The 12,226-nt window shown below is 35.7% G+C and overlaps 1 protein-coding gene across 5 annotated transcripts in view; it reads left to right on the top strand.

Moving 5' to 3' along the window:
* The window catches only part of LOC5574190 (protein TIS11), a 118,133-nt gene that overhangs the window by 92,540 nt on the left and 13,367 nt on the right, over positions 1–12,226 (top strand). For all 5 annotated transcript variants that reach the window (XM_021851793.1, XM_021851794.1, XM_021851792.1 and 2 more), the window contains one exon: positions 8,149–8,855. In XM_021851793.1, coding sequence (XP_021707485.1) covers positions 8,149–8,855 — 707 coding nt within the window. The remainder of the gene's footprint in view (positions 1–8,148; positions 8,856–12,226) is intronic.

Genomic DNA, 12,226 nt, shown 5'->3' with positions numbered 1-12,226 from the left:
AAGGTATTCTAAATTCTCCAGATTTTACTTGAAATTTCTCTAGCATTTCCTACAAAACTTGTTCTTCCAAAAATTCTTACATAAATTTCTCCATGAATTACTTCCAAGTTTCTCTAAAATCGCTTCCAACGACTATTAGGGAATTATTCTAAAAATTCATCCCCAAATTTCTCTAGAGCACTGCCTTGCAATGATGCAGTTCACGCAAAAACGAGCACAAAAGGAGTGATTTTCAGCCAGTTTTGAACCCTGTTGTGTGTCCTTTGTAGCGGAAATTGCGTGGCTCTAGAGATAGCTGTTCAAGAACTGATCTGAAATTCTACGATTGTCAATATATTGCTAAGAACATTCTCTAAAAAGTATTTCCATATCAAACATTTCTACAGATGTTTTTTTCCGAGCGACAATTCGGCAGTTCTTCTTAAAAAACCGAAAACCCGAATTTAGTATTATACTATTTAATTCCTCTAGAGTTTGTACCGTTTGACAGATGCGCGTATTTCGAATAAGTGTTCTGGAATTCCTCTACGAAAATCTCCGGACATTTCTTTAGGTTTTCCGTGATGGATTTCTTCACATATTCTCACACGGAGTTCTACCGAAAGTTATCCAGAATTCCCGGAATACTTTCGGAAAAACTTGAGTTAACTATCTGAAAACGGTCTAAAAGAATTGATCCAAAAAATAAGGCTCATTATGAATTTCTCCAATAAATTTCTTTAAATATTCTTCAAACAATTTCTTTACACATACGAAATAAGACAATTTTTTATCGTCTTCAAAAAATTTTACACAAAGTGAGCAAATTGTAGGAGTACTAGTAATGGTATTGCCTTTTCGTATATCGTGTATCGATTTTGGTAACATTCTTCGATGCAACATGACGAAGTACGAAGAGATCTTTCTATTGAATCAAAAATAGCAGTCAGAATCAGTCGCTCAGTCAAGTTATTAGCTAAACATAAAATCTAATATTGCGTCCTTATGATACTGAACCTAAGAATTATAAACATTGAAGTCGAGTTTGTTCCGATCCAGAAAGATTCTCAATCAGAACGAATTTCGAACGTTCAGCTTCTATTGAGTAGTGTTTTATTAGGAATCGCGAATGCGTCAAGGGCGAATAAAAAAATTGTCGAGAATAAATCTATAGCAGTTAGACAATTCTATGCCCTTCGACTGACTCTTGGTTATCTTGTCTCTCTCTATTAAGGCTTGATCTGGCTTTCACTAAGCACCAGAGCACACTAGAGTCAATCTCAACTTATTATTGACTTGATAACGAATCAAGATAATCAAGAGTCAGTTGAAGGGAATAGAATTCAGTAGGAGTGAGAGGAATACTCGGCGAGACGCAATCCAGAATGCGGTAAAGGGGTAGACGCGGCAAGATGAGCACCTTTAGAATGAGTTTGATTAGGTTCTACTTTAGGGCTGTTTGATTAGGTTTTACTTCACGGCCCTTTTTCCAGAAAATATGTTGATTCTTTAGAAAAGATTAGATAGTTTTGACGTTCTTTGTAAGGTTTTCATTATCAGAAATCAAACTATTTTCAACTTTGAATTAATTGACTCTTTACGCGTGGTAAAGATGGATATATTATAGGTGAAATTATGAAAAAAAATCCACTGTTTAGCTTAAGTTAGGTTAAGTAAATTGAAAACATGTTTTTTTTCTCTCATAAGCAGGTGAAATCAACTCACATGTAAAAAATCTGAACTGCTACGGCCAATGAAATGTAATATGTTGTTAACAAAATGTTAATAAAATCTTAAATTCGTTTTACCAAATTAGGATGATAGTGTTGTCTAATAACACAGAACATATAAGAAATGAATGTAATGTTTGGAATAATACTAATAAAGAAATTTAAAAAAATGAAAAAAAATCCACGTGCTTGGCTGGATTTTGAACCCAGGACCCTCACATTAGACATTTAGATTCCTTGCAACACGGAATCAGAATCGTTTACCTCCTAGATATCGCAAGATAAGCACTTAAACTCGAAAAGAACTTGTCTCATGAATTGAAACCAGCCTCAGTTGCTTCAATTCTTCAATCGTCACTCTAGTAGATCTTTCAAAGATTTTTTTGATGATGTTCTAAACGCAAATCTTGAATAAATAGATCGAAGAAACACCGGATTAAATCCTGGATGATTTGGGAATTCCTTGAAAATTATCTGAAAGAATCTTTGGAGAAATTTCTAATGGAATTTCTTAGGTTATTTCTTGATTATCCTTGGTAAAATGTTGGTTATATTATTAAGATATCTAAAACAACATTCTTGAAAAAAATCCTTAGGAAAATTCTAGGAGTAATTCCAAGGGAAGTAATCACATAATGGACTCCTGGAGAAATCTTGGGAATAATCTCTGAATATTTGGGAAAATACCTCATTTCTCACGAAACTCCTAGAGAAAATCACGAAGAAATACATACGAGCAGTAATACTGTCGTAATGCCACTAGGAATTACAAAAAAAAAAGAGAAAAGTCTGGCCTGATTCTATGATGAATCAAACTCTTATCTTCTGGTTCCTTTTACGTTACGATGGTTTTTCCGTTTTCTATTTGATTTATTTTTGATCTCTTTTTTCAAACTAGAGGTCTCTAAAGCTCCTATTTTCAGGGCACTTAAACTCTATCAGCCTTACAGTGTGATCGATAGAGTCGTTTTAAAAATAAATATTTAAATGGTTAAGTCCTATTACTTGATTTGCAAATACATAAATTGCACTCGAATTGACTTAAACTTTGTTGAGAAAGCTTTCGTTACAGTTGGAAAAGTAACGTTAGAAAATCGTTATAAATTTAAGCAACAGGATAGCACTTTACTTGTTTATCCAAATAGTTTATGAATCTTGCTTTAGCTTCTTGTTTCTCGTAAAGTCAATTGGAATTTTGTTCTAAGCATGTTCAGAATGATCTAATATTTTGTTTTTGTAATTTTATATGAATCTATTTGCATAAAATTCGCTAATGATTCCGGATTTGTTAAATACATGAATTAATTTTTTGAAACATATGATACGATTCCAAAAAGTATGTACTATTTCATTGATTTTAATTATTCGTAAAAGTTTGAGCTTGATTGGCCGCCCGTGGATGCTACTCCAGTATCGCCAGATCAGCTGCACTTACACAAGGAACCAACCGAATGACTGCTTGCGACTAACAGGCATCCTCAGTGTATAAGTGCTGGTGATCTTCTATTTTTAGACGACAATAGTGCCTGCCACGTAGCGACGTTCCGATATTGCGAAGTATCGATATTTGATTCGATACGATTATCAAAGTATCGATACCACCGATATATTGATTCAAAATATCGATATATCGGAATATCATATGATATATTTGAATGGAGCAAAATTTCCTTTATCGCTTAGTGACCTGTTGTTTAGTTTCCAAAGATTCAAATAAAAATCTTCAAATATTCAAGATTATTGGTATTTTAACCGTTTTGGACTTAACGCCTCTATCGGCAGCTTCATTTTTTACCGCCAAAAAAGTATCCAAATCACGATAACTTTTTTGTTACTTAATATTTTTGCTCAATTTTTCACAAGATCTTTAAGAACTCTTCTAATTTGAGAGTCCGTGTCGATATTAATAATTGGTGGTCTTGTTTTGAAGATATTCCGATGTTCCTTGAGGGACCGACATTCTCCATATAAAATGTCTTTGGCGTCCATTTTGGTTTTGATCAATTTATCAAAAAATAAAATAAATCGTGTACTATACAATACCAGGTAATAAGGAGCTACCCTGAAAAAAATCATCATATCATCATATTCTTGGAGAAATCTGAAAATTACGATATGAGGTTTTTTGAAGTTTTCAGGATCTTTATTTGTCCTGCGTGGTACAAGAAACATAAATGCTCATTACTCAGAGACGGCTGCACCAAATTGCTTCATTTTTTCACAACACACTCGCATTAATGTATCATTCTGAGGAGTGAATATCCGAATACGCTAAAAATTCTGTTGCCTGAGATATTTACGTGAGTCGTGGCCACGCGAAGAAATTTTTGAATATTTCTGAATCCAGATGACCTATTATCAATATCGACACTTATTCTGAAACTAGGAGAGTTTTTCAAGAACTTGTGAAAGAATGGTGCAAACATATTGAGAAACAAAAAAGTTATCGTGATTTGAATATTTTTTTAGCGCTAAAAAATGAAGTGTCCGGTAGAGGGGTTAAGCATTTTCTGTTAAGGGACATGACAGTACAATTTGAACGGTAACTGCTTTTTGAAATACTAAAAATAAATTTTATATGGAGAAATTCCTACAATTGTTTCCTTATATTAGTGTACGATATATCGGAAGGAAATATCGATATCACCGATATATTAATTGGGAATATCGATACTAAAATATCGAATATCGAAAGTAAAATATCGATATTCCGATATATCGAAAGTATCGGAACGCCCCTACTGCCACGTCAGAATGCAAACCAATTTGGGGAAGAGGGAGGAATCGATGATGCATAATACTGGCTCCCACGTAGACCGTATATACCACTGCATCTACGCCAGTTCATGCGGGAGTGTTTGGATTGGGGGAAAGGCTTGGCAAAGAGGTTTGCTTTTGTGGTTAGCAGACTGCCTATGAATCAGGCGTAAGGAAAGGCATGCGCGTGGAAGAATGGAAGCGTTAGGGAAACGGTTTCTTGTCCGTCTCTGGTTCTAGCGTTTGCTATGAACGAATAGTTTGATAGATTTAGAATGGAAGATAGAAGCAATTAAGAGATATACAATTACAAAGTACGAGGAAAGGGACGAGCCTGGGATTGAACCCATGACCTTCTGCTTATGAAGCAGAAGCGGTAGCCATCAGACCACCAATCCCGTCTGATTTTAATTATTCGTAAAAGTTTTGCTATATATATATGTGTTTGCCAAGATTTGTGGAGGCCCGAGAGCCATGCCCCATCGCCCTCGTAAATGCGGCCATGTCCTACTTAAAAAAAATGAAATTATTTATTATCCTTATGTTTGACATTGTTACTTTAGCCACCAGTCATAAAAAGTAAGAAAGAAATGAAAAATAGTTTTTTTAAATAACACAAATTTAAATACAACAAAAATAAAAAAAAAGAAATGCTTAGACAGAACCATAGTGTTACAAAAAAAATGTTGTTTTATAATTTAAAACTTATCTTTATTTTGAACAGAATGTTCATTTTGCCTGCGGTCCGAAATTATTGACATATTTGGCATAGTTATTTTTTTGTTTTGTTTAAAATATATATTATAAAAAAAAATACGAAAAAAGAATCATTTTTTTGTAATAATGCGAAGAGAGCAACGATGATGATAAATCAATTATTGCAAGTAAGCCCTGATGAAAAATTAATGTCAATGACGGTTGTAAAATTCTTAAAAATCGTGAACTACTTCTCAAATATTTGAAATAATATAGTAACTTACCGACTGGAGGATTCCAACAGAAAAATAACACATTTTGATATCTTTAGCTTATTCTGATATAATTTAGTTGTGATCCTTTGACGTCCAGTATACTATGTAACTCGATTAAAAACAAATTATGATAGGAAAAATGTTTATAGCTGAAATGAAAATTATTTTCACTTTTGAACAAAGTTTGATATAGTCTATACTAAAATTTATTGCATTTTTTTTTAATTCATGAGTTATTGGTCTACTCCTGGTTTGCAAAGACGCTTTAAGGAGGCACTATTTCTATTTACTACAATGAGACTTTCAAACAATCACGAAAAGTAGTGATAACGTCACATAGGATCGATAGGGCCATGGGACCATAGAGCTATATGAGCCACCTAAGGAAGAGGTTTCGTAAAACATAGAAACACATCGTAAATTATTCGTCTCATAGGGTTGATTTGTAGTGTGAAGTGTCTCTTTTCATATCTCAGTTGTATTTTGTAAAAAATGTTACTTTGAATTTCTTGGAAAAATTTCTTCAATAAACATTATTTGTGTGTAGTTTTACACTACACGGGGCAAAATGGCCTTTTCTACGGGGCAATGTAAGCCACCATATTGAATCTAATGATTTTTCCAGGAAAAACTTTACAAGGCATAATTTAGAAGAAAGCAATATATATGTCAGAGTTTTGTACCAAAACTGAATTAGTGTCTGGTTTGAATAATTAAATTGTACATTTTGCTGACAATTCAATATGGCAACAATTATAGCTCTAAGAGCTTCACTTTTTGAACATTTACATTCAAATAACTTTGAACTGTAATAACATTCTGGTATTGCTCAGGATTATACGCGGTGCAATTGCAATCAAACTGCCGAAATGGAATGTATCGATTGCCTATTTTCGTAATAAAGTGTCTTAGACAACACATTATGCAAAGTTTATTTTAAAACCAAAAATCTTATATGATTTACGTAGTACAAACAATTTTTTACATATTTTGGATAATTTCCAATTTTAGCGTTACGTAATAAGGTTATCGGGGTCAAAATCCGTATTTCAAGCTCAAATCAAGTGTGACTCATATTGCTCCGTAAGGTCGTATTGCCACGCATACCTTTACGTAAGCTTTCACAGCTTTGTCAGATGGTAAAACTGAACTTCTATGGAATGAAAACGGCTCGTTCACATAAATTCAGTATGATTTTATCTTGTAACAACAATTTTCTTGAGTCATGATTCTAAATTCTGAATATTAGCAGCTACAGAAAGTGATTCATAATATGGAACATGAAGTGTTGGTTTTCCACAATTATGGATCACTTCCAAACACAGTAGGTTCAACATTGAACTTGAACTCTTCAAACAAAAGCAGTTGAAACACTTACAGCATCAAGAGTTGAAAGTATCACTTTTAAACAAAGATAAATCATTGAAAAGCTTTATGTAGAACAATAACAGGTCTAGTTTTAGTTACTACATTTCAGTATCAACAACAAAATCTCTAAAGAATATAAAATCAAAGCAGCTTCGTAGCCGTGTGCATTTAGCCACATCGTACTATGGAGTGTGGGTTCGATTCCCGCCTCGGGCGGAAAACTTTTCTTGAGGACCACTGGGCGATGCATGCTAGTCCGTTGTCTAGTGTGGTACTTCCTTCAAAGGATAAAATGCCCACTGGAAGCATTAACGTGTCGGTGTCTTTTTAAAACCCCTATGTCATGAATGTCAAATGAATGGTCAAAGCAAGTTTTTTTTTATAAGTATAAAGTTTCTAAAAAGCCATAATATGTCATAATTTGATCCATAATGTGAAATGTGATCCATCATAGTGTAACTGGCAGAATTTTTAATTTGTATGCAGTCCTGAGTAAATATTACACACCAAATAGTTTATGATGGTGATTGTTTAAGATTTAAGATTGTAAAAGTATCTCCTGTCACAGATACGCGTATTTCGACCTAAACTGTAAGGCCGGCTAGTACATGACACTGAAGACGGCCTTACAGTTGAGGTTGAAATACGCGTATCTGTCAAAGGATACATACTCTAGTGGAATTAAATGGTATAGTACTAAATTTGGTTTTTCGTTTACTTATAGGTATTCTACTAAACAGTTCAAAGATTTATTATCTTCTGCCGTTTATTGTTTCTTTTTATAGAATTTTGATATTAAGGACTTCTGATTCATTCCGTTTAGAATTAATTTGAATGTTCAATGGATTTAAACTGATTATCAGCTAGTTTCACAAGATTAAAACATATAGGGCATGATAGAGTCTTCAGAAACGGCATAAATCGTATAATGAGCAGTGGCGACTCGTAACCTCACTTTCTACCTGTTCTACGACTCTAAAAATGACTATTTCGGCAAATTTAGATTATAAATCTAAAAGTGAATTAATGGAATCATCCTTTCCAACAAATCTCTACTTATTACATGCAAATTTGTTGCTGAAATTCAAGAATTTCTAATCGTGGAACAGGTAGATAAGGAATCGCCACTGATGAGTTATATATTTTATTTAACTCGCCAATCGTTTTGTAACTCTGCTGAAACATTCTTCACTTAAAGCTGAATAAAGACACTAGGTCTAAAATGCCTATCAAGATGTAGAACATTTCAAATAAAACAGACAACTGTACTTTTTAAGACTTAAACACCTCCACCAATTAACAATAACTAAAAATATATCTTTACCTCTCCATTCTCCTTACAGAATCAAACAAATTCCAGGAGCACCGCGCAAATGACAATATCGACAAACAACAACAGCACAAACTCTAGCAGTAACGCCTCCAGCACCAGCAACAGCAGCAGTAGCAGTCCACTGATTGGTAGCAATGGCCATCTCGCTGCCAGCAGTCAAATTCTACTTCAGCAGAACATCAGTGTGGCTGTAGCGCATCAACAGCAGCAACAGCAACAGCAACACCATCATCAGCAACACCACCAGCATCATCAGCACAATCAGCATCAGCAGAACCACCATAGTCAGCATCATCATCCGCATTCGCACCAGCAGCACCACAGTCACCAGCACCAGCAACAGCACCCACAGCAACAGCAGGCCAATGCAAGGCAGCTACTGCTGCACAATGCCCTCACCCGGACAACGTCACATCCGGTGGGAGCTTCGGCCACTGCTTCGTCGGCCACGGCCGCCGCAACGATGGAATCGTTGATGGAACTGCTGCGAATGTCCACGGCAGCCAATGCCGCGCTGGTGCAATCGAACGGCGGAAATGCTAGGGCCGTTGCCGGAAGTAACAATAATGTTGCGGCGGCAGCAGTGGCCGCCCTGGTGACTTCGTCATCGGGGGGTGGAGTGGCCAGTAGTGGTGCTGGTGGTGGTGGTGGCGGAGGCCACCGAAAGTTGGAACGTACGCAGTCGGAGCCGCTACCGCAGCAGGTCAATACCTCGAGGTGAGTGGATGGCGGGTTTTATGAATAGAGTGTTGTTTAAAGGAATCCTTTTGTGGAAATGGCTCATTTCGTGATGTTTCAAATTAGTATCGAATAGATCAGATCGGATGATCATTTTGTTAGGTAGCTCCTACCAATTAATGCATGTCGTGTTACACAGAGTGCGACAGAAATTGCATGGGATTTTACAATATTAAAATACCTCAGCTGAATATGGATAACCATGTGATTATCATCCTTTTGCCCTAGTGCATAGGTTTCAAACTTTACGTGGACATAAAAAAAAAATTGTGAATCCCCTTACCCTTCCTCCTGAATAAGTTAGGACATCTCGCCCTATTTTTTGTATGAAACTGTTTTATGCTAAATATCGCTAATACGAAATGTCTTAATGCAAAAAAGACACTCCTGTTCAACTGCAGGCAACCCGAATTGGACTGCCGTTAATCGTTATTAAGTCCCATCCCATCCCATAGTCAAAATTGAGTTAATAGAAGTTTCAGCAGCTCGTCCTAGGATATTTTATCTGCACTTACACAGTATGAAATCAGCACGTTTGATTTAATGGATCGATCTCTTGACTCAATTGAAAGCACCAATAACCATGATTTGAAGAGTTCTAACTTTGGGATTGGCTCTACTGTCTCTAGCACTAGACTGAAGTGAGAAGTCTTTGATTTTGAACATCTTGTCTTTTGTATGAGAGCAATCAGCTGTAGAAAGTGATTGCAACTAATTCAACCACTTCAAAAAAATGCAAGTTGGTGTCGAGGTAAAATATAGGACTTGGATCCCGAATATTGAAGTCTCAAGTCTAAGTCTGAGTCAGGCAGAAACGTTCATTTTGCCTTTTTTTTATTTCAAATCAAAACATGCAACATTGAATAATTCAAGGGATGTTTCTTTGGTACTGCGAAGATTAAATAGTAGTGTAAATCCAAGTGCAGAACTATTGATGGTGCTTATTTTTTACCGCGTACGATACAGCACGATTTGAATGGTAAATTTTAGAAAACCCACCTAATCGAACTTTCCAATGATAAAAAATAGCCGCAAATCTCTTCCCACTAAAAATTTTCTCATCGCGTAACATGTAAATCAGTAAAAAAGTAAGCCATTTTGGTTACTTTAAAATTTTACTCAAATACCCTAATACCCGAGTGAAAGAAAATTGTGAAAGTTTCGTACAGATTCAAATATTGTCTAATCCACTGATTTTATTCAAATATGTGTATGGAATACGTATCCGGAAACTTTTACGGCCATTTTCTCAATGACTATTTTTCACAAATGGCACAGTGTATCAAAAAGCAAATATTTCGTAATTTAGTGAAGTTTCGCCAAACTTCAAAAGTTTTGACAATTAATTTTTTTAATACTTCACAAAATATTTCTCTTTTAAATTTAGGGCCTTCCTTAGCCTCGTGGCAATATCCTCAGCTATAAATGAAATCCACGTTGAAGGTGTCTAAGTTCAATTTCCGGTCGGACTAGTTTTTTTTTTTCGCGATGGAAATTCCCTACCCTGGGCAGAGAGTATCGTCGTACTTGCCACATGATATACTAATGTAAAATTAGCAACTTTGGTAAAGAACGGTCTCAGTTATTAACTGTAGAAGCACAGACTTGTCGGGGCAGAAGAGCTCATAAGAACACTTAGCTGAAAAGCAACCTAGAAGAGCTATTTAAAAGTCAAATAAGCATAAATCAAAATTAGAATGACTTCTTAAAGATTGAATCATTGACTTAAATTTTTCGTTTATGATTGAGAAATAATGTCCACGTGAATATTTAATTTACCCCCATTCCCCTCTCCTTGGGCTATCGTGGATTTTATGATACCCCCTACCAACGGCAAAGTTGTCCTCGTGGAATATAGAGGGCCCTAAAGATACTTTGCGGATTCCTGCTTTGGCATTTAACAAGATCCTTGTTGAATTCGTAATAATATTCTTGGCAGATCCATTGTGAATTCCTTGAAGAAATCCTAACAGGGTTCTTCACTGTACTGCATGTGTGTATTCGTGCTATGTATTTATCTCATGTCGAGCTATATGGAATATCTCGGTCAAATTAAATAGTAAATAGTAGGGATCGTTTATATTATTTCAAAACTAATAAACAGTGGAAAAAAAATAAACAACTTAATATTGCATTAACAAAAATTTGAAAAGTAAAATATTTCATAATTTTTCTTTACGCAAAACAACTTTTACCAAAATAATTTCAAGCGGATTACTCCACTAGAAAAGTTTAAAACAAACATAACGCGTGTCACTTTCCAATCTTTCTGATAGCGGAGTTAGTTTGCGTGGGCTTAGAAGTGTTCAACAGCAACGTTTCTTTTCAAATGTTTGTCCAGTAATATCAGTTTCCACGAATCTCTATAATAAGAATCAAAAGTAAACAATATTTAACTAGCTTATCCTATCCTATTTATGACCTTTCTAAAATCGATAATGATAGAATGCAAAATGGTAACTTAAGCAAAGAACACATAACTGCTGAATCTGTCTAGATGATTATTAGAGATGGTCGGGTTTCACATTTTTCAAACCCGAACCCGACCCGTTCCTGACTTATTTTATTTTTTCAAACCCGGATCCGACCCGAAAAACCTGCTGTTCAAAACCGTACCTGACCCGAAACCCGAAAAAGTTTTCTAAGAAAAACCCGAATGAGACCCGAGTTTGAAAATATGATAAATTCATCGTTTCTGATGCATATGAAAACTTTCAGGTTGTTACTCTGTTCACAATTCTCATCAAACTCGACTAAACCCGCCTTTTTTCAAGCCCGAACCCAACCCGTACCCGTTTACTTTGTAGCCTTCAAACCCGACCCGAACCCGAAATATTTTAAATTTTCAAACCCGAACCCGACCCGAACTCGTCGGGTTTCGGGTTTTAAAACTCGAGACCCGACCATCTCTAATGTCAAAAAGTAGCGGATAATGGTTATGATCTTAACGTTATCCGACATTGGCATACACTTCTTCTTCTTCTTCTTGGCATTAACGCCCCCACTGGGACAGAGCCGGCTACTCAGCGTAGTGTTCTAATGAACACTTCCACTGTTATCAACTGAGAGCTTTCATTGCCTTAGTTGCCATTTTCGCATTCGTATATTGTGTGACAGATACGATTATACTCTATGCCCAGGGAATTCAAGGAAATTTCCATTACGAAAATATCCTGGACCGATCGGGAATCGAACCCAGACACCTTCAGCATGGCTTTGCTTTGTAGCCGCGGACTCTAACCACTCGGCTAAGGAAGGCCTCAATTGGCATACACATTAGAGTGATGCAAATTTCAAAATTTTTGCTCCCCTATGCTTAAACGATTTAAATTATGGTAAAAAGAATCCTC

Source organism: Aedes aegypti, chromosome 3, assembly GCF_002204515.2.
Source record: "Aedes aegypti strain LVP_AGWG chromosome 3, AaegL5.0 Primary Assembly, whole genome shotgun sequence".
Taxonomy (NCBI): Eukaryota; Metazoa; Arthropoda; class Insecta; order Diptera; family Culicidae; genus Aedes; species Aedes aegypti.
The sequence above is the reverse complement of the archived record's forward strand: the minus strand, read 5'-3'. Positions and strand labels throughout refer to the sequence as shown.